At 49.9% G+C, this 21,326-nt stretch overlaps 5 protein-coding genes across 5 annotated transcripts; 3 read left to right on the top strand and 2 right to left on the bottom strand.

The window, feature by feature from the left end:
- Positions 1 to 826: 826 nt before the first annotated feature.
- Positions 827 to 2,895, bottom strand: ASPGLDRAFT_43368 (uncharacterized protein). Its single transcript, XM_022545796.1, has 2 exons — positions 1,891 to 2,895; positions 827 to 1,829 (listed from the first exon to the last, which is right to left on the bottom strand). The coding sequence occupies exons 1-2, from the start codon at positions 2,794 to 2,796 to the stop codon at positions 924 to 926; spliced, it is 1,812 nt and encodes a 603-aa protein (XP_022403592.1). The 5' UTR covers positions 2,797 to 2,895; the 3' UTR covers positions 827 to 923.
- ASPGLDRAFT_1101227 (splicing factor cactin) lies at positions 2,720 to 5,071 on the top strand. The gene is made up of 3 exons (XM_022539572.1): positions 2,720 to 3,529; positions 3,595 to 4,077; positions 4,128 to 5,071. Exons 1-3 carry the CDS (start codon positions 3,032 to 3,034, stop codon positions 4,776 to 4,778), a joined length of 1,632 nt encoding a protein of 543 aa, XP_022403591.1. The 5' UTR covers positions 2,720 to 3,031; the 3' UTR covers positions 4,779 to 5,071.
- A 1,531-nt stretch (positions 5,072 to 6,602) lies between these two features.
- On the top strand, positions 6,603 to 8,284 carry ASPGLDRAFT_32652 (forkhead box transcription factor; the record flags this gene model as incomplete). Its single annotated transcript, XM_022544207.1, has 2 exons — positions 6,603 to 7,472; positions 7,532 to 8,284. 2 exons carry the CDS (start codon positions 6,603 to 6,605, stop codon positions 8,282 to 8,284), a joined length of 1,623 nt encoding a protein of 540 aa, XP_022403590.1.
- Positions 8,285 to 11,849: 3,565 nt separating this feature from the next.
- ASPGLDRAFT_22978 (60S ribosomal protein eL34) lies at positions 11,850 to 12,559 on the bottom strand (the record flags this gene model as incomplete). Its single annotated transcript, XM_022543235.1, has 4 exons — positions 11,850 to 12,035; positions 12,225 to 12,348; positions 12,460 to 12,473; positions 12,536 to 12,559. The coding sequence occupies 4 exons, from the start codon at positions 12,557 to 12,559 to the stop codon at positions 11,850 to 11,852; spliced, it is 348 nt and encodes a 115-aa protein (XP_022403589.1).
- Positions 12,560 to 13,025: 466 nt separating this feature from the next.
- On the top strand, positions 13,026 to 20,543 carry prp8 (U4/U6-U5 snRNP complex subunit PRP8; the record flags this gene model as incomplete). The annotated part of the gene is made up of 2 exons (XM_022548746.1): positions 13,026 to 17,623; positions 18,056 to 20,543. The coding sequence occupies 2 exons, from the start codon at positions 13,026 to 13,028 to the stop codon at positions 20,541 to 20,543; spliced, it is 7,086 nt and encodes a 2,361-aa protein (XP_022403588.1).
- Between the last annotated feature and the right edge of the window lie 783 nt (positions 20,544 to 21,326).

Below are 21,326 nucleotides of genomic sequence, written 5' to 3'. Positions count from 1 at the left end.
AAGGCCTTGGCTGTGTAGCTAAGCAAACGTTAACTAGATTCAACAAATGGAATGGTATGAGATGTACTGACCAATGTCTGACCTCCGTCGAGTACAAGAGTATGTTCAATGGTGCAATGTGAACAATCATCGCACTTCAAGTAGCGTATCGTAAGCGTTCGAATGGTCGTTCGAACCTGAGCTCGGCCAGCAACATTCTACGTATCTTTGTGAAAGCGACAATCCGTTACTCGTCCATTCAAAAGATCGGCTGACTGGTTATCAATATTCAAATTGGCTGGCATTCATGAATCGTTGATAGACTGTGAATGAATTGAACAGCCTCTGGTGTAGACCAAACAAGCCAGTAGCTCGTTTTGGGTGGAGTTTATCCTCAACTCAGTGCCGGTCCTACCAGTTATATACCGCCAGTAGCCCTTTTTTTTTGGGGGGGGATGGTTGAATGCGTCCTCTTTTAACGGGAAAATATGGGCTGCCTCGAAACCGCACCACTCCTCTCGATTGAGCTGTCTTGTTCTTGGAGCCTTTTGTTCATTATGGCGTTTAAAATCTTTTGCTTCACTTCATTCAAAGATCGACCCCAAACTGCACTGTTTTGTTGTGCTTGTGTTTGATATAGTCCACGATGAGCCAGGTCTTTCTGCTGGTGTGCAGGGGAGTTCCTCTTCACAAGTTTATGACTCGTCGGGGTGTCACTTGGGTTCTAAGTCGACTACCGAGTCCGAGGTTCGAGTAAAGGGTTGAGAGTTCGAATTCACTCGAACTCGACTTGCTTATCTACACGATAGAGGTCGAGAAAGCTACAAAAAATTGTGAAGAGTTAATATATCGTAATAGATCCGATTAGATGCGTCCATCTGTATAACTATCTAGAGCCGTACTCAAAAGGTTCATCGTGTAACCAAAACCACAATATCCAACCTCTAAAACTTTCGCTTCTTCTTCGCAGGCGCCTTACTCTTCGCCTCCAATTGCTTTTTCAGCTCCTCCCGCTTCCTATCCGCTCTCTCCTTCTCCGTCTCTTCTTTTTCTGGCCCTGGTTCTGGCTCCTTTATTTTCGGTTTTTCCTCCTGCGACTCTTGTTTGGGTCGGATTCCTATTCCCGGTGGTGAAAGGGATCTAGATTCAGATTTACGCTTGAGATTTGCTCTTCGTGCCGGTTCAGGTTCGGGCTCGGGTTTGAATGTCTTGGACTTTTTGCCGCCGCCAATAACGCCTAGCTTTCCTGCGCGTTTCGGTTTGGCTTGTTGTGATTGCGATGGAGGCAGTGGTGATGCTGATTTTGACGGTTCTGGAGTTGGGGACGACGGAGCTAGGGGTGGAGGTGTAGGCTCTTTGGATGTTTTCCTCTTGCCGCCAATTACACCCAGTCCGCCACGGGGTTTCTTTTGCTGCGGTTCTTTTTCTTTTGGTTTGGGGGGTGATGGTGGTTGTGGTGGGGTTGTTTGACGACGTTCGTCTTGGTCCGAAGCATCATCTGAATCTGTTGGTTGATCTGAGGGCGTGGCTGACGGTGTTTTGACTGGTCTGGCGGGTCGCGAGGGTGGCTCTTCGAGATCTGGGGATGATGATCTTGTTGATGGTGGTTGTGGTGATGGTTCTTTAGGTTCGGGTTCGGGCTCGGGCTCGGGGCTAGGTGACTTCGGTTTTGGTTTTGCCTTTGCACCGCCAATTTTGCCTAGTCCTTTGGAGGGTTTTTGTTGGGCTTTTTGCGGAGGTGGAGAGGATGACTTTCTCCCACTGGGTTGTTCTGGTTCGGACTTCTTTGAGGGTTGAGGTTCTTTCTTGGGAGGTTGTTGCTGTTTGAATCTTGGGGGTGTCTCTTGACGCTGTATAGGAATCAATGCTTAATGATCTTACTAGAAGGATGTAGTCGGGCTTGATACATACCTCAAATTCGACGTCATCGTCTTCAGAAGCTGTGTCCAGATCCATTTGGCCGGTGTCCTTGGTAGCGCTAGGTTCCGGCTCTGGCGTTTCCTTTCTTGCCTCTGGCTCAGGGCTGGCCGCAGCAGTGCTGCGTATGTCCAGCGACCCCCACCATCCGTCTGGTGGCGGGTGGACTTTCTCCAGGTCTGAGGCTGAATCAGATCCCGAAATCTCCTTCAGGATATTCGACGTAAGTCCCGACTCAGGAGAAGACTTGCTCATCTCATCCAACCACGCCTGCTCATCAAACGGCGCAACTCCTCTGATGTATTTCGCCGCCTGGGCTAAGGATGTCTCTTTTCGAGCGCCGCGCAGCCCAGACGTGCCGGGAAAGATGGTGCTTAGCTCGATACCCATCACTTCAATCTTGTCGAACAGCTTCCCAAGGACCCAATCCTTCTGTTTGAGCTGGTCGAGCAGGGTTCGTTGGTGCAATTCCCGGTCCTTCTCTTCTCTCAGCAGGGGTAGAAGTAGGTGATTTGTCGCAGCAGTTAGCGGTTCTTTGGACAGATATGTATTCCATTTTAGTGGCCTCAACGGAGCAGGAAGTTTCGTCGTTAGATGTAATTTTAAGGAATCGGTTTTGGCTCCGCTGGTCAGTGCCATGCTGCTCCCGGGACTGCTGCAGAGGGCCTCTTCGATCTTCTGGAGCAGAACCTTGAATTGCTCAGAATCTTCGCTTGGGTCAATGGTCGTGTCATCTTCATCGGCTCTCTTGCGGATTTGTCGATTGCTGAGCTGCTCCGACCACAGTAGAGTGAGATCCGTGATGTATATCTCGTAGCCTTTAGATGCCCCGCTGTATTTGTAGAGGAGCGGAGGAAGCCCCTCACGCTCTGGGAGGCGTAGTCTCTGCCATTTCGACATTCTGGCACTCATACAGATGAATCCAGAGAAGGGGTGTTGTTTACTATGACTGCCAGCCTCAAGGCAGCCAGTGCACGTGCCACCGCGGATCGTTCGCCGCCCGGAAACAATTCTGGAAGCTTTCGAAGAGCTGCAATTCTGTCGCCAAACAAACATTCAAGATATTTGCATTTTCCTTTCTTTAACAGACTGTGATATTGATTCCTGCGACATTTTCTGTTCTGTTGACTTCACAATGTCGTCGCGACTTCCGGACAGATCGAGCACGAAACGAAGCCGCTCCCGCTCTCCGTCATCCTGGCGACAACCCCAGAAAGTCCCGCGCAGATACGATGAAGGCGACCGACGGCGAGAACGGGACAACCGGCCATCGCAGGGTCAACCGCGGGACATGAAAGACCAGGTGCGATTGAACCAGCTGCAAGAGGACGAGCAGGTACGAGAATGGGTGGCGCAAGAGGACATTTTCGTCCTCAAACAGGCCAAGAAGAAGGCAGAGATTCGCGTCAAGGAAGGTCGTGCGAAGCCTATAGACTGGCTCGCGGTGACCCTGCGAGTGATTGATCCGACGAGGGACCCGCTGGACGATGAAATTGCAGACTCGGAGCTTGATCTGGTGGACCCGGATGGGGTGTTTGAGGGATTGTCGCAGGGGCAACTGGGTGATCTGGAGAAGGATATTGATACTTTCTTGCATCTGGAGAACAATTCTCAGAACAGGGAATTTTGGAAGGTATGTCTATCTCGGTTTGCTATTACGCATTCGATGAGATGTGCGACTGACATGTTGTTCTCTAGACTATGAAGATTATATGTCGAGATCGCCAAAAGACCACCGCCCCCCAAGGACGTGCCATCAACTCTGTCGCCGCTGATATCAACCGACTCCTCAGTCCCAAATCATACGAACAACTTCAGACGCTGGAGGTGCAGGTCAAGAAGAAGCTGGACTCCAACGAACCGATCGATACTGATTACTGGGAAGAACTACTCCGCAGTCTGGGAGTATGGAAGGCTCGGGCGAAACTGAAGAAGGTCTACCAGGCTGTCATCGAAGAACGTGTTCGGGGATTACGCCAACAACAAGCGGAAGAAGCTGAATCGGTCCGCGCCAAGCTTGCTCCTCTTGCGCCGGTAATCGAAACGGGCTTGGATGAGGAGGCAGCTGAAGTTGTTGATGAGGATGGATTCAAAGGACTGGATCCTGATTCCCTGCTACAAATCCGTCCTGAGGATAAGGTTCTTGAGATAGTCGATGAGAGTGCCTTTTTGAACCAAGTGGTATGTATTTCGTCGCGCGTGTTGGTGGGCGTTTGCTGACGACGGTATAGGCTCGCGAGCGTCAAAAGATCATGAAGATGGGCTTCGTTCCTCTTCGCCAGCGACAGGCAGAGAAGCCATCTACAGCTGCCCCGGTCAACCAGACATCTAACGCGCCAGTCACGGGCGCAATTTCTCGTTTCTCCGCCATTCCGAACGAGGACTTCTCGCAAGCGACCAAGGCACTTTACGAGAGGGAACTTGCCAAGGGTGTTAGCGAGAATGAAGAGATCTTTACCGGCGAAGAGGCCGTCAGCACCAACACACGTCCGCAATGGGCCAGCAAGTACCGACCGCGCAAACCACGATACTTCAACCGGGTACAGATGGGCTACGAATGGAACAAATACAACCAAACGCATTACGATCACGATAACCCGCCACCGAAGGTTGTCCAGGGATACAAGTTTAACATCTTCTATCCAGATCTTATCGACAAGACAAGGGCTCCGACGTACAAGATTGAACGCGAGCACGGGAGAAAACGTGGGCAGTCGTTTGCCCAGGCCGGGGAGGAGGACACATGCCTCATTCGGTTTATGGCAGGACCGCCGTATGAGGACATTGCGTTCCGGATTGTTGACAAGGAGTGGGACTATAGTGCTAAGAGGGAGCGAGGTTTCAGGACTACTTTCGACAAGGTATGCTCCGTTGCGTTATGATTATTTCAGCAGTTGTGCTAACGCCAATATACAGGGCATCTTGCAACTGCACTTCCAATTCAAGAGGGTATGTTTTCTCCCCCTTTACTCCCTCTTTTCCGTACTCACAATTCCCAGGTTTATTACCGCAAGTGATTTCCGTCGACAACAGCACTTCGTTATCAATTGTGATTATGTACGATATTCGATTATCATCACAAAGCAGAAGGTGGAGCGCATGGAGTCGGTCGGCGTTTGGATCATCGCGTTCATCTGGATATAATCTCCTAGGCGACATCATTGGGCTGGAACTTTGAGCCGGCTGCGACCGTACGGGTTCAGAGCGCGAGCGGAGCTCAGATGTATCATATGAAACGTTTCAGTTAATCTCCAAGACGTGCAGATTTTTTCTCTTCCTTTCGAACCGTGTTCCTGATGCTTATTTTGACCTCCTGTTCCTCCGTGGTTCATCGTTCAACGCCCCGTCACCGCCAACATGTCACGTGCATGTACCCCTGGTCCATTTTGCATTACCCTCAGCTTCTTTTGGTTCGCCATTCTCTTCTATAATCCCAGCAACTGCCTATAGAGGAAGTCGGAGTGAAAGATGGTCACACGATATGGTTCTTGCGGTCAGTAATTCCGTGGCGTCTGGCTGGTTCGGAGGCAATAGGAAGAGGCTCGGGTGTCTCTGCAGGACGAACTGAGGCGTAACAATGATGGCCAGATTCTTTTTTTCTCCTATTCCGACTATCTTTTCTTTTTCTTTGCAAGGGAATGCTTGTCAAGAACAATGCCTCAGCCTCACAGCGAAAGTACGGTGAAGATGTATCTTCCGGAAGCAAATCCCCTACTGTCAGCCGTGTGGCCAGCGAGATACAGGTCAAGAAATGCAGTTATCCGGCCATGCGCTTTTACCAGTATCATATGAAGGTATCCCGGTCAGCGTCAAGGATGGTACAGTAGGTTCCTTTGAACGTATCGCCAGGTGAGCCATGCTGTAGTACAGGATACCCAGCGTCAGTTCCCAGATGATTATCTGCCTGGACAAGTGAGGTTGCACAGTGCCGCTGTAGAACGAGCGACTAACTGGCTACTACGCTAGAATTATGAATCATTGGAAAGAGAAAGACAGTTCAGCTGGTAGAAAGCGAGGCAAGCGATGAGAAAATGCAAAAATGCAAAAAAAAAAAAAAAAAAAAAAAAAAAAAACAGGAGCATAAAATAATTCGAAAAAGGAAAGCGCAGGAAAAGAAAAGAAAAAGAAATTGTAAAGGATCGATTTATCGATTTCTTTATTTTCTTTTTCCTCGTTTTTGTCATTAATTATTTCTTTTGACAGGGACTGCATGAGATCAGCCGTTGCATATAGTCCATTCCTATACTATACCCCGGCACAAGTATAGTATACACACACACCGCGAAACATGCACACGCGCCTTATGCGCTGGCATGGTTTGGTCGCTTCTGCTTCTATAGAGGGATCGATTGAGAGAACATGACTTGCTTCACATTCTGACTGGTCAACATCCTTCTGGCGTTGAGGCCCTATCCGGCGTTTTCCAGAGACCCGTTAAACCAGGGTTTGTTATTATTTTTCTCTGGCCTGTGCCCACTTGTATCTTTCCCTTCTTATTATTGCATTGTCTACTTCCTTTATTTATTATTTTGTCTCTTCCTCTTCCTTGAAAGTCACGACTGCTTACGGGGTTCTTGTTCTCTCAAGCAAACCAGCGTTGCAAATATCATCCAGGATTCAAACGTCAGCATCATCAAGCTTGCTTGGTACAAAGCCTGTGGTTATTCGAATCGAGTCTGCTTGCTCGTGGATTTGAACCACGCGACATGGATTGTCCATCCCCCGTTTACAACCTCCAACCGGGCCAGTCTCCCGTTGACCAGGGGACTCGGCAGCATCAGCAGAGTCCCTACATGGCGAAACGATTGGGGAATTCTCCCTCTGTCAGCCCTGATACTTTTGAGGATCATTTCTTTTTCTGCGATCCTTGCCCCTCCGAGAATTGGATGGAATCCAGCCCAGACAGCGTGTTATCGAACTGGGGACTGGGAAGTTCCCATGAATCCACGCTCAGTCCGTTGTTCTCGCCTCAGAAAGTGTCGTTATCTGGGTCATTTTTCGACGCTGACCACCACCAATATCGCCTCCCCCAAGACACGGCCGATGTGCCTTGCTCGACAACGACAACGACCGGGCCAGCCACAGACTCTATTAAGATAGAGCGGCACTCACCCTTGGAGACATCGATTGACCCTTTTTTCGATTGGACCTACGATGGAGACTTCAATATCTCGTATAATTTCGAAACCTATTACCCTCCCTCCTCATCTTCAGAGATCCCGGTCTCTCCATCTCCTCAATATGAAACCTTGGCCCCGACTAAGGCGGAGACGAAGTCGACAGTGAGCCCATCCTTATCCCCACCGGCTTTCTCGAATCCTTCTCCAGTTACCCCCGTCAAGGCTGAGCCACAGCCAGACCGCGCAGATTCGCGTTCAAGCTCCAGCGTTAGCGCACTCCATGATACTTCGGACCTTCCGTATTCAAAGTTGATCTACCTTGCCCTTCTTTCTGCAATAGACAGGAAACTTCCTCTGCAGGGCATTTACAGGTGGTTTGAACAGAACACTAACAAGGGCAAGGAGGGGTCGAAGGGCTGGCAGAACAGTATCCGCCACAATCTCTCCATGAACGCAGTATGTCTCTCCTCCCCTGTTTCGGAAGAAAAAACACGAATCTGACCAAACCTCCGCAGTCTTTCATGCCTTCTCGAGAGGAGTCCCCCAACGGCAAACGAGCCGTAAACTACTGGCGACTAACGGAAGACGCAATTAAGAGAGGCGGCATCCACCCTACGACGCGATATCGAAAACATGCGAATCAGCGAAAAGGTCTGGGATCGGAAGCCCCGGCTCCTCAACGTCAGCGGTCTGGGGCCAGGGGCGGGAAAGCAACGAAAATCACGGCCAGAAACCGCGGGCACGCCTACGCGGACGAGCTGCCACCAGCCTCGGCAGCAGCACGATACCATTCGGCCGCGGCCACGGCGACTGCACAACGACAGCGCCAACAACAACGACAACGACAGTACTACCAGCAGCAAGCCCAGCAGCAGCAAAGGTTAATCCTGCCGCAATTGAAACTCGAGCAGGCGCAGGAGCAGCACCAGCACGGACTCCAGCAACGGCACCAACATCAACAGCAACAGCCGCCAAACGAACTCTATTACTATCAGCGGTACACTCCGTGCCCCACGACAGCACTGCCAGGGTATTCCGAGCCCGCTCCTGCAGCATCGATTGACGGATTTGATTTGAGCAATCTTGTTGGCCGTGCGGACCCTCCTCCAGACATCCCTGTCACCAGCGACATGGGTGGATCGGAGAGTCTCCCGCTGGAACTTGGTGTGCTGTGTGGCATGTCGTATTCGACCTACGACTCTCCCAACGGGTTCTTTCAGGATGAACAGCTTCCCAATGGACTTCCTGGTGGTGGATGGACATCCTGAGATCGCACCAGATCCTCACCTTGGTGTACAGGTGTACATATACACTACACTCACACAATTTGTACAGAAAGGATGACTACGGTGAGGATTAGACTGGGGGAAGGGAAAAGGGAGAGATTGTATGAGAGATTATTGTCAAGCCCACCCGATCGATTTTTCCTTTGTTATTGACACCGGTCACTTGTGACTATCTCCTTCACTTTGCATATATTTTTTTGGTCTCGATTTTTTTTATTGGATACCTTTTGTTTTTTTACTGGTTTGGGGATATTACCATTCGTCTGGCGAATGAGACGGCCAGCCTACGCATACCTGTTGCATTTCAGTTACTTTGCTTTATTTTTTATTTTTTTATTTTTATATATATATTTTTTTTTCCCTCATGGTTTTCTTCATCTGGTAGTGTGGCGTCTCAGAATTGGTGGATTTTTTATTCATTTTTTTTGTTTTTCTTTCTCTTTCTCTTTTTTTTTTTTTTTTTTAAATTCTCTCCCTGTTATCTCCTGTGTCATGAGTTATGATGATTATATGATGATGATGATGATGACGGCGTTGGTTTTTGTTTCCGGGTTTACACTTGGATTATTATTGAATGAAATGAAGAATAGCCGCCTTTCGCGGCCATGTATTTCTAAACTATTGGTTTACACAGCAGGTAGATAACAGTTCAAATGAACAACAGTCAGAGTTACACCTTAACGCCATACCAGTTCCCACGCAATCCGGTTCGGTTTCGAGGCCACCATAACTGATACCCAAAAACGGATTCATCGCCCAGAATACCGGATTTGGCCGGAGAACCGGCTATTCGTCGGAGATGTATAGTGCAGTATGATATAGCTATAGTACGGAGGTGGTTATAGTAGCGGTTACTGTGGTTATAATTGGATAGTTATAGTAATGAGACAAGACGAGTTTACTTCGCCACGGGGAATTATTGTATTCTACATGACGAGACCAGACGACGATCTGTCACCTGCCTAATTCTCCTAAGTGAATTATTGGGAGTATTATTATTCTGAGTACTAATATTAATCGCTGTTCCGAGGGGAAGGCTGCAAATGTAACCCTTGTCCTGTATGTACCTCCGATCAGCACGGGCTGGGAAGATTTTCGGCCGACGACCTGTTAGAAGGAAAAGAAAAGAGGGGGGGAGGTGTATAGCAGCTAGCTGAAAGGAGAAAATATTTCAATGACAGACAGGCAAAAAGAGGACAGTGCATGCATATCTACCCCATCACGTTCAGCCAGTGTTCGTGACGAATCACAAGGGAACCCAGCATAAAATAAAATATAAGTAAATAAATTAAAAATAAAGGAAAAGGGCCGACAGCCTTGCAGGTGTCGCTTTTCTTTTCTTAGTCACCTTTTCTGTGTCTTTGTGGATTCGATTCGTTGTTGTGGGTTGTACATATACGAAGTCTCGTTGTGCCTAGTATGTATCGGAAGATGTTTTTTTTTTTTTTTTTTTTTTTTTTTTTTTTTTTTTTTTTTTTTTGTAGATCTTTCTTGACTGAAGAAAAGCTAACTATTGAGAATGGCGTGGTCTGGCTTCTTCTAGAGTACTCGTGGTCTTTTGAGGGGTAGTCCGTTCATTGTCAAAAGTACATACTCCGTATTCATTGAGGTTTTCTACCTCGTATGCACGGCCCGTTCCGAATCGGCGATGATGTACATCTATGGAAGCTGTCAGGAAGGTTATTCAGCTAGTATAAGATGCTTATGAATATAAGATGAAGTATTCTGTATGTCTACATTGAATGATAATGATCATGGAAGTACAGAGTACAATATGCTCCTATTTGCAATATTATCCAATACACATGTACCTAGACCTGTCGACATCCGCACCCCCAGTGCTAACTGCCAGTTGCCTCTTTTTTGATGTCAAATACCGTGCATAGAGTTTTAACATTTTCTTTGTCCCAGTGCGAAAGAAAGGGTCCCATCAAAATCTGTCACTTAAGCTCACCTCACCGCTTGTTGGATTTTAGGTCTACCGTTTCTGTTCCCAATGCTCCTTCCCAATGCTCCGTATCCGATGGAGATCCGTCTCCGTGTACTCTGTACAAGTATGTATGTACATGGTACATGTATAGTTACGGGGTTCAACAAAGAATTAAATCCCGACGGGTGTCTGTCCTCCGTGGCTTAGTACGTACGTACTATATGTACAATGTACTTTGCGAGATGGGACTGGTCGAGTGATACTGGTTATTTTATTCGGGGCACGAGATAAACTGTGCGATTGGACTGGAGGGAAGAACTCTGTGGTACCATGTAGGTATATCGTGCTATGCTATGCTATGTGTTGAGACAGCTGTCATGGTAGGAAATATACGCGCCATGTACGAACGGTGTGCGTGTATGTACAGTGTACAGTGCACAGATGGCGGTGGTTGTGACAGTCAGTAACAGTGACAAGGTAGAAATAGTGGGGGCTCAATTGATTAGATAGGTTGTTTATTTTCTTATTCAAATATAGAGTGCACCAGGTATGGCAGTACGTGGTGAGGTGAGGCTAACTATACATATATCTTCGAACCGCCAAACCCACGAAGCTCGATGATAGGACACAACCATCCTGGCATGATTCTGTATGATCTTCATGGATATAAATCCTATATATGAACGTAGCTGCTCCTTCGCGCCCGAAAAAAACAAAAAAGTCGGTTGAACACGAACACCCACGTGCCATCATCTCAGTTACAATGGATGGTGCACTTACCGCTCCCCCACGATGACGCCCTGTCCATACCCATAGTATAGACATACTATTATTCCGGTCGTATATATAATATGGGCAGCAACAAGGATCACAAGTGATGCTGATACTATGCTATGTTATGTTATGCCATGCAACCACCACAGCCTGGCTCAAATCGCAATCCCAACCGCTGACAACAACCAACCATAACCACCGCCGCATTATCGACAGGGACTCACCGAAACACGTTCGTCCGGGGTATTGGATTGGATCGGATTGGGCGTAATGACGCGCTGCACGTGTAAGTTGAAAGTCCATCTTAGATTTGAGATTTGGGCGTTGGTTGGGGAGATACCATCTAATCTACGGGGCATTATTGTGTGCATTGGCTGCATTTCATTATTTACCTTGGCGAGGTGCCGAGGATAGCGCCCATAGCGACAATATCTAATCGCATTTGACGCTGACAAGGATGTGTTTGTTTTTTTTTTTTTTTTTTTTTTTTTTGACTTGCGCGAGTAACGCCCTCCAACCACGTGCGATTGCTGGCCATAGTCAATGCAGTCCGGACCAGGGATCAAGATCAATATATGTATGTTGTAGCATTTAACAGTCAGCGAATAATAACTGTCGTGAATCAAATATATTCATTTGCCGCTACAGCCATCGTCAAATAAATGTCTAGACTGGACCGTAGACAGGCAGACAGCCATCTCTTTTTTGGAAAAAACTAAAAGAGATTAATGAAAAAGGAAAAAAAAAAAACCGTTCCCAGCCGAGAATAAATTTCTTTTTTTGTTCTCATATCATTTCGCGCCCACTAAATGACAAAAACACCCGTAGCTTATGCATTTCCGTTTAGCGCTTTCCGGCCTTCTGAGACTCCTTGAGAACCTTCTTGACAATCTTCTGCTCCTCAATCAAGAAAGCACGGACAATGCGGTCCTTGACACATCCGGCGCAGCGAGAACCACCGTAGGCACGGCTGACGTTCTTCTTGGGGCGGGAGATCTGGGAGTATTCACGGGGACGGAGGGCGGGAACCTGGAAAAATATCATCGTCAGCGTTCTGTCGTCTCGACTCGCAAAGGAAAGCGATGGTATCGTGCGGATTGTGCGGCATTCTCGTCTTTTTCGTTGTCGTTCGTCCACCACAGATTTTTCAACCGAGATCTCCAATACCGCAAAACCCACACAACTCGCAAATCCAAAACTTCATTCGGGAGCACATACACCAGGGAGCTTGATGCCACAGTCACCGCACTTGGGAGCAGTGCCCTTCTTCTTGATGTGGAGGTACCGGAGCTCGCCGCCGGGGGTCTTGACGATGCGGACCTGGTTGGACCGCGTGTTGTACCTGTAGAATTCCCATCAATATCTGTCTCGCAGCAGTGGTGTGTTTCGCGTGAAAATTGGATAGACAAGAGGTCGAATCCGGGCGATTGAGGAAGGGAATTTTCAAACATACGGGTTCCGTCTCCGCTGTGAAAGAAAAGATCAGTATTTCATCCTCTGAATTCATTTGGAGAGAACGTGAAACTCACGTATTGCAATCTGTTGTTCGCCATTTTGTCTGTTCTCGGACCTCTGCAGCGCTGGTCAAGAAGTTGGCGGCGGCGTCGTCGGGTGTCGTCGTTGACCTCGTAGAATTGTCAAAGGTTTCTGGATTTGTGTGGGTTTCGCTCGGAGCCCTGGGCGGGAATTTGGCGAGCTGGCGCTATGCCCGATAGGGACTAGCGCGCTTCCGGAGCAGAGCCGCCACCTCTCAAGCTTGCCATCAAGGATTGCCGTCCCTACGTTAGTTAGAGCTTCACCCGTCGCGAGAAGGGGGATTGTCCAGGTGTTGGTTCTTTTTCTTCCGGGTTTTATTATTCTAATTGCTTGACTTTTTATTTCACGCCTTTTTCCTGTTTCTTCGTTGATGGATTCGCGGTCTTAATGAGTTAACTTGACGTGATTTGAGACGCGACTTTTACGCATCGACCATCGACGAGCTTCCACGAAGAGACTTCTTCCATCCCCAAACCCATCATAATGGCATCGTTGCCTCCTCCCCCTCCCCCGGGATGGGGTGCATCGGCGCCTCCATCCTTGCCCATGGCTCCTCCTCCGCCGGGATACCAACCGCCAGCCGACCCGACTGTCGCAAAGTTTGCGCAAAAGAAGAACGAATGGCTGCGGACACAGCGTAACCGGTTCGGGGAGAAGAGAAAGGCCGGCTTCGTCGAGACCCAGAAGGCAGACATGCCGCCAGAGCATCTGCGGAAGATCGTTCGGGATATCGGCGACGTGTCGCAGAAAAAGTTCAGCAACGAGAAGCGTAGCTACCTCGGCGCGCTCAAGTTCATGCCGCACGCGGTTTTGAAGCTTCTGGAGAACATGCCCATGCCTTGGGAGTCGGCCAAGGAAGTTAAGGTGTTATACCACGTGAATGGGTGTCTTACGTTGGTGAACGAGACTCCGAGAGTCATCGAGCCGGTGTTCCATGCCCAATGGGCTACCATGTGGGTGTGCATGCGGAGAGAAAAGAGTGATCGGAGACACTTCAAGCGAATGCGTTTTCCTCCCTTCGATGACGAAGAACCGCCGCTTTCCTGGTCGGAGAACATTGAAGACGTCGAGCCCTTGGAGCCGATTCAGATGGAGCTCGACGAGAATGAAGATGCCGCCGTCTACGAATGGCTCTACGACCACCGACCTCTCCTCGATACCCCCCATGTCAACGGCCCTAGTTATAAAGAGTGGAACTTGACACTCCCGCAGATGGCTACCCTTCACCGGTTAAGTCATCAAATACTTAGCGATGTCGTGGATAAGAACTACTTCCACATGTTCGACCTTAACAGTTTCTTCACCGCCAAGGCGCTCAACGTTGCCATTCCCGGTGGTCCTCGATTCGAGCCCTTGTACAAGGACATCGACCCCAATGACGAAGACTTTAGTGAATTCAACGCCATCGACCGCATCATCTTCCGCGCCCCCATCCGTACCGAATACCGCGTCGATTACCCCTTCTTGTATAATACCCTTCCCCGAAGTGTCAAGGTTTCTTGGTACTCTCATCCCCAGGTAGTCTACGCGCGAACCGACGACCCCAACCTCCCAGCATTTTACTTCGACCCCGTCATCAACCCCATTTCCTCACGCTCCGTTGCACCGAAGAACATCACCGTCAGCCACGAAGATGAGATCTTCGGCGACGATAACGAAGATGATTTCGAACTTCCGGAAGAGGCTGAGCCCTTCTTCGGTGACGAAGAACTCTACACTTCCGACACGGCGTCGGCTATCGCACTTTGGTGGGCACCTCATCCGTTCAACAAGCGTTCTGGGAAGATGGTGCGTGCACAGGATGTGCCGTTGGTGAAGCAGTGGTATCTGGAGCACTGCCCCCAGGGTCAACCCGTCAAAGTCCGGGTGTCATACCAGAAGATGCTCAAATCCTTTGTGCTTAATGAATTGCACAAGAACAAGCCCAAGGCCCAGAACAAGCAGAACTTGCTCAAAACGCTTAAGTCGACCAAGTTCTTCCAACAGACAACAATCGACTGGGTTGAGGCTGGTCTGCAAGTTTGCCGCCAGGGTTTCAACATGCTCAACTTGTTGATCCACCGCAAGAACTTGACCTACCTGCATCTCGACTACAACTTTAACCTGAAGCCCGTCAAGACCCTCACCACCAAGGAGCGCAAGAAGTCTCGTTTCGGTAACGCTTTCCACCTGATGAGAGAAATTCTTCGCTTGACCAAGTTGATCGTCGACGCTCAAGTTCAGTACCGGTTGGGTAACATCGATGCTTTCCAGCTGGCAGACGGTATTCTTTACGCCTTCAACCACGTCGGTCAGCTGACTGGTATGTACCGTTACAAGTACAAGCTTATGCATCAAATCCGTTCTTGCAAGGACTTGAAGCATTTGATTTACTACCGTTTCAACTCCGGCCCGGTCGGCAAGGGCCCTGGTTGCGGTTTCTGGGCACCCGCCTGGCGTGTTTGGCTGTTCTTCATGCGTGGTATCATCCCTCTCCTCGAGAGATGGCTTGGAAACTTGCTTTCTCGTCAGTTTGAGGGTCGTCACAGCAAGGGCGTTGCCAAGACCGTAACCAAGCAGCGTGTAGAATCGCATTTCGACCTTGAGCTGCGAGCTTCGGTTATGGCCGACCTGATGGATATGATGCCTGAGGGTATCAAGCAGAACAAGGTCAACACGGTCCTTCAACACCTTTCGGAGGCATGGAGATGCTGGAAGAGTAACATTCCTTGGAAGGTGCCCGGTCTTCCTGCTCCGATCGAAAACATCATTCTCCGTTACGTCAAGAGCAAGGCCGACTGGTGGATTTCCGTTGCGCACTACAACAGAGAACGTATTCGTCGGGGTGCCACTGTCGACAAGACGGTCGCGAAGAAGAACCTGGGTCGACTTACGCGTCTCTGGCTCAAGTCTGAGCAAGAAAGACAGCACAACTACTTGAAGGATGGCCCATACGTCTCGTCTGAAGAAGCCGTGGCGATCTACACCACCATGGTGCACTGGCTGGAATCCCGCAAATTCTCTCCGATTCCCTTCCCCAGTGTTTCCTACAAGCACGACACCAAGATCCTGATCCTCGCCCTGGAAAGATTGCGCGAGGCATACTCTGTCAAGGGCCGACTCAACCAGAGCCAGCGTGAGGAACTTGCCCTCATCGAACAGGCATACGACTCGCCCGGTACTACGCTGGCCAGAATCAAGCGTTTCCTTCTCACCCAACGTGCGTTCAAGGAAGTCGGCATTGACATGAATGACAACTACAACGACATCAACCCGGTGTACGATATCGAGCCGATCGAGAAGATTACCGATGCTTACCTAGACCAATACCTGTGGTACCAGGCCGAGCAGCGCCACCTTTTCCCTGCTTGGATCAAGCCTTCCGATTCCGAAGTTCCTCCTCTGCTCACCTACAAGTGGGCCCAAGGAATTAACAACTTGTCCAATGTTTGGGAGACTTCTGAAGGCGAGACCAACGTGATGGTCGAAACGGAGCTGTCCAAGGTCTACGAAAAGATTGATCTTACGTTGCTGAACCGGTTGCTCCGACTGATCATGGACCACAACTTGGCTGACTACATTACCTCCAAGAACAACGTGCAGCTGAGCTACAAGGACATGAACCACACCAACAGCTATGGGTTGATCCGTGGCTTGCAGTTCTCGGGTTTCGTGTTCCAGTACTATGGTCTCATGATCGATCTACTGCTCCTTGGTTTGCAGAGAGCTAGCGAGATGGCTGGTCCTCCGCAGAGCCCGAACGACTTCTTGCAATTCCGCGACAGCGCTACCGAGACTAGGCACCCGATCCGTCTGTACACTCGTTACGTCGACAAGATTTGGGTGTTCATGAGATTCTCTGCCGACGATTCCAGGGACCTGATTCAGCGTTTCCTGACCGAGAACCCGGACCCGAACTTCGAAAACGTTATCGGATACAAGAATAAGAAGTGCTGGCCTCGTGACTGTCGGATGCGTCTGATGCGACACGATGTCAACCTGGGTCGTGCGGCATTCTGGGACTTGAAGAACCGCCTTCCCAGATCCATCACCACTATCGAATGGGATGACACTTTCGCCAGCGTGTACAGCAAAGACAACCCCAATTTATTGTTCTCCATGAGTGGTTTTGAGGTCCGCATTCTGCCCAAGAACCGTAACCAGAATGAAGAGTTCTCGGTGAAGGACAGTGTCTGGTCGTTGGTTAACAACTCGACCAAGGAGCGTACGGCCCACGCCTTCCTCCAGGTTACCGAAGAGGACATCCAGAAGTTCAACAACCGGATTCGCCAGATTCTCATGTCCTCTGGATCGACAACCTTCACCAAGATCGCGAACAAGTGGAACACTGCCCTGATTGCGCTGTTCACATACTACCGTGAAGGTGCTGTTGCGACCGTCAACCTGCTCGATACCATCGTCAAATGTGAGACCAAGATTCAGACCCGTGTCAAGATCGGTCTGAACTCCAAGATGCCTTCTCGTTTCCCTCCGGCTGTGTTCTACACTCCGAAGGAACTGGGAGGCCTGGGTATGATCTCCGGATCTCACATTCTCATTCCCGCCAGTGACAAGCGATGGTCGAAGCAGACGGATACCGGTATTACTCACTTCCGTGCGGGTATGTCGCACGATGAGGAGACCTTGATTCCCAACATCTTCCGGTACATCATTCCCTGGGAGGCTGAATTCATCGACTCCCAGCGGGTGTGGATTGAGTACTCGCAGAAGCGAATGGAAGCGCAACAGCAGAACCGTCGTCTGACGCTGGAGGACCTGGAAGACAGCTGGGACCGTGGTCTTCCTCGTATCAACACCCTGTTCCAGAAGGACCGCAGCACGCTCAGTTTCGACAAGGGGTTCCGTCTCCGAGCCGAGTTCAAGCAGTACCAGCTGATGAAGAGCAACCCATTCTGGTGGACCAGCCAGCGACACGACGGAAAGCTGTGGAACCTTAACGCCTACCGTACGGATGTCATCCAGGCCCTTGGTGGTGTTGAAACCATCCTGGAGCACACCCTCTTTAAGGCAACAGCTTTCCCCTCGTGGGAAGGTCTCTTCTGGGAACGTGCCTGTCTTGCCAAGGGAACACGGCTGCTGCGGTATGATGGTTCCGAGGTGAATGTCGAAGACGTCCGAGAAGGAGATGAACTTCTTGGTCCTGACGGCACGCCCCGCCGCGCTTTCAACATCGTCAACGGCCAAGACCGTCTTTACCGCATCAGGATCGACTCCGAGATAGAAGACCTTGTGGTCACGCCAAACCATATCTTGGTGCTCCGCCGGGAGAACGAGACTGTTGAAATTACCGCAGAGGAGTTCGCCGCCCTTGATGCCGCGGAAAGGAGCCAGTACCGATCTCCCAGAACTTCCCCTGAACTGTGGACCCAGGCGTCCGGGGATTTGGTTGCCCAAGCTCCTAGTTTCTTCATCAAGGACATTAGCCTTGAAGCTGAGACGACAGAATGGGCCGGTTTCCGAGTCGACAAAGACCAGCTCTACTTGCGCCACGATTATCTTGTTCTGCACAACAGTGGTTTCGAAGAGTCGATGAAGTTCAAGAAGCTTACCAATGCCCAGAGATCCGGTTTGAACCAGATCCCCAACCGTCGGTTCACGCTTTGGTGGTCTCCGACTATCAACCGTGCCAACGTGTATGTTGGTTTCCAGGTGCAACTGGATCTTACTGGTATCTTCTTGCACGGAAAGATTCCTACTCTGAAGATTTCTTTGATTCAGATCTTCCGTGCTCACTTGTGGCAGAAGATTCATGAGTCCGTAGTTATGGACTTGTGTCAGGTGTTCGACCAAGAGTTGGAGCAACTAGGAATTGAAGCCGTTCAGAAAGAGACGATTCACCCGCGTAAATCGTACAAGATGAACAGCTCTTGCGCCGACATTCTGCTTTTCGCCACCAACAAGTGGAATGTGACCAGACCGTCTATCCTGTTTGACACCAAGGATGTCTACGAACCCACGACGACCAACAAGTTCTGGCTGGACGTTCAGCTGCGGTACGGTGACTACGACTCGCACGACATTGAGCGATACGTTCGTGCCAAGTACCTGGACTACACTACGGACAGCATGAGTATCTATCCTTCGGCCACTGGTCTCATGATCGGTGTCGACCTGGCTTACAACCTGTACTCTGCCTACGGTCAATACTTCCCTGGTCTCAAGACATTGGTTCAGCAGGCCATGGCCAAGGTCATGAAGGCCAACCCTGCGTTGTATGTGCTGAGAGAACGTATCCGTAAGGGTCTCCAGCTGTACGCCTCGGAGAGCAACCAGGAGTTCCTGAACTCGCAGAACTACTCTGAGCTTTTCAGTCCGCAGATCCAGCTGTTCATTGACGACACCAACGTCTACCGTGTTACGATCCACAAAACCTTTGAAGGTAACTTGACCACGAAGCCCATCAACGGTGCCATCTTCATCTTCAACCCTCGTACTGGACAGCTCTTCTTGAAGATCATCCATACCAGTGTGTGGGCGGGACAGAAGCGTCTGGGTCAGTTGGCCAAGTGGAAGACGGCAGAAGAAGTTGCAGCGCTCATTCGGTCTCTCCCTGTTGAGGAACAGCCCAAGCAGCTGATTGTCACTCGGAAGGGTCTTCTTGATCCGCTTGAAGTTCACTTGCTCGACTTTCCCAACATTTCCATCCGTGCTTCTGAGCTTCAGCTTCCGTTCCAGGCCGCTATGAAGGTCGAGAAGCTTGCAGACATGATCCTTCGGGCGACTGAGCCGCAGATGGTCTTGTTCAACTTGTATGACGAATGGTTAAAGTCTATCTCGCCGTACACGGCCTTCTCTCGGTTGATTCTGATTCTCCGTGCTCTCCATGTCAACATCGACAAGGCCAAGATTATCCTCCGCCCCGACAAGAGTGTTATCACGCAGGAGCACCACATCTGGCCATCGCTCTCGGACGATGCTTGGATCAACGTTGAAATCCAGCTGCGTGATCTGATCCTGAACGACTACGGCAAGAAGAACAACGTTAATGTGCAGAGCTTGACGAGTAGTGAAGTTCGGGACATCATCCTGGGTATGGAAATTAGTGCGCCATCGTTGCAGCGACAGCAGGCCGCGGAGATCGAGAAACAGCAGGAGGAGCAGAAGCAGCTCACGGCTGTCACGACCAAGACGCAGAACGTGCGAGGCGAAGACATTATCGTTACGACTACGTCTCAGTATGAACAGCAGTCGTTTGCGTCTAAGACAGAATGGCGTACCCGGGCTATTGCGACATCGAACTTGCGTTCCAGGTCGAACAACATCTACGTCTCATCAGACGATATCCAGGAAGAGGGGTACACATACATCATGCCGAAGAATGTCCTCAAGCGTTTCATCACGATCGCAGATTTGCGGGTTCAAGTTGCCGGATACCTGTACGGTAGCTCGCCACCGGATAATGAGCAAGTGAAGGAGGTGCGCACGATTGTGATGATTCCTCAAGTTGGCAACACCCGAGACGTCCAGCTGCCGCAACAACTGCCGCAGCATGACTACCTGAACGGCCTGGAGCCACTGGGAGTGATCCACACGATCTCCGGAAACGAACCCCCATACATGACCGCGATGGACGTGACGCAACACGCACGGTTGATGAACGAACACCCGTCCTGGGACAAGAAGACGGTGACGATGACTGTCTCGTTCACGCCCGGCTCCGTCTCGCTGGCGGCTTGGGGTCTCACCCCCCAGGGATACAAGTGGGGAGCGGAGAACAAGGACACGACTTCGGACCAGCCCCAGGGATTCTCCACCAGCATGGGCGAGAAGTGTCAGTTGCTGCTCAGTGACCGGTTGCGCGGGTACTTCCTGGTTCCCGAGGACAATGTGTGGAACTACAGTTTCATGGGCAGCTCGTTTGGAAGTGTCGAGAAGCGACCGATCTATACCAAGATCGATACGCCGTTGCGGTTCTACGATGACCAGCATCGGCCGCTGCATTTCCAGAACTTTGCGGAGTTGGAGGATATTTGGGTTGATCGGAGCGATAACTTTGCGTGAGATTGGCTGTATTATGTGATGTGATGTGATTACTGGGCGTTGTTTTCTTTTCCTTTTTTTCTATTTGATTTTCCTTTTCATATACATTGTATTCTCATGGCATTGTTTGTTTTCTGGCGCTATTTTTCTGCTTATTCGGCCTAATGAGTGTGTATCGGAGAGGAAAAGCAAAGCAATCACGAGGCATAATTTACCGGAAGGAATGAAATTCAGCTTGTACAGTAAGTGTTTCGATTGGATTGTTTCCCAGAAATCGGTCAATCATAAGCACTCCTCGGTCTTCGCCTGTGACAACAAGTGTCGCGCATTCCTCGCAATCCGTATGGACGAAGTCTGAATAACTGAATGTTTGCTTTTGTCTAATTGTGGACGCGGATCTGAGATGACGGCGAAATTAAGATGGAGCAGTAGTGGATAACCTCCTGATCGGATTATCGCCAACGGTTAGAGTGATGCTATCCACTTCCCATCCACACACGCACTTTCTAGTCTTCGGTCGGAGCATGCCGAAGGATGTTTGCTTTTTTTCATCTGCATCTACAGTACTTGTACATACAGAGTACGGAGTATATACTTGTACAGAGCAGAAGGGATACATACCGTTTCACCCCAAACCGGAGCATCCTACAAAGCTGAATTGACAACAGTCGATAAAATCAAACAGTCGGATTGAGTTGCCTGCTCCTCCACTGACTCCGTAACCCGTGTGGCCTCCCGTTAATTACAGAGTCGGTGCTGATGGTGATCCTGATATCTCTGGTCTAGCAATGATTTACAGTCCGC

This window comes from Aspergillus glaucus, assembly GCF_001890805.1.
Source record: "Aspergillus glaucus CBS 516.65 unplaced genomic scaffold ASPGLscaffold_4, whole genome shotgun sequence".
Classification (NCBI taxonomy): Eukaryota; Fungi; Ascomycota; class Eurotiomycetes; order Eurotiales; family Aspergillaceae; genus Aspergillus; species Aspergillus glaucus.
The sequence above is the reverse complement of the archived record's forward strand: the minus strand, read 5'-3'. Positions and strand labels throughout refer to the sequence as shown.

Bases quoted from the DNA above. Each gene is read 5' to 3' on its own strand.
- ASPGLDRAFT_1101227 (XM_022539572.1), top strand. From the start codon at position 3,032: ATGTCGTCGCGACTTCCGGACAGATCGAGCACGAAACGAAGCCGCTCC. The intron at 3,530-3,594 runs GTATGTCTATCT...GTTGTTCTCTAG, and splicing joins AGAACAGGGAATTTTGGAAG to ACTATGAAGATTATATGTCG. The intron at 4,078-4,127 runs GTATGTATTTCG...ACGACGGTATAG, and splicing joins GTGCCTTTTTGAACCAAGTG to GCTCGCGAGCGTCAAAAGAT.
- ASPGLDRAFT_43368 (XM_022545796.1), bottom strand. From the start codon at position 2,796: ATGTCGAAATGGCAGAGACTACGCCTCCCAGAGCGTGAGGGGCTTCCT. The intron at 1,830-1,890 runs GTATGTATCAAG...ATTCCTATACAG, and splicing joins ACGATGACGTCGAATTTGAG to CGTCAAGAGACACCCCCAAG.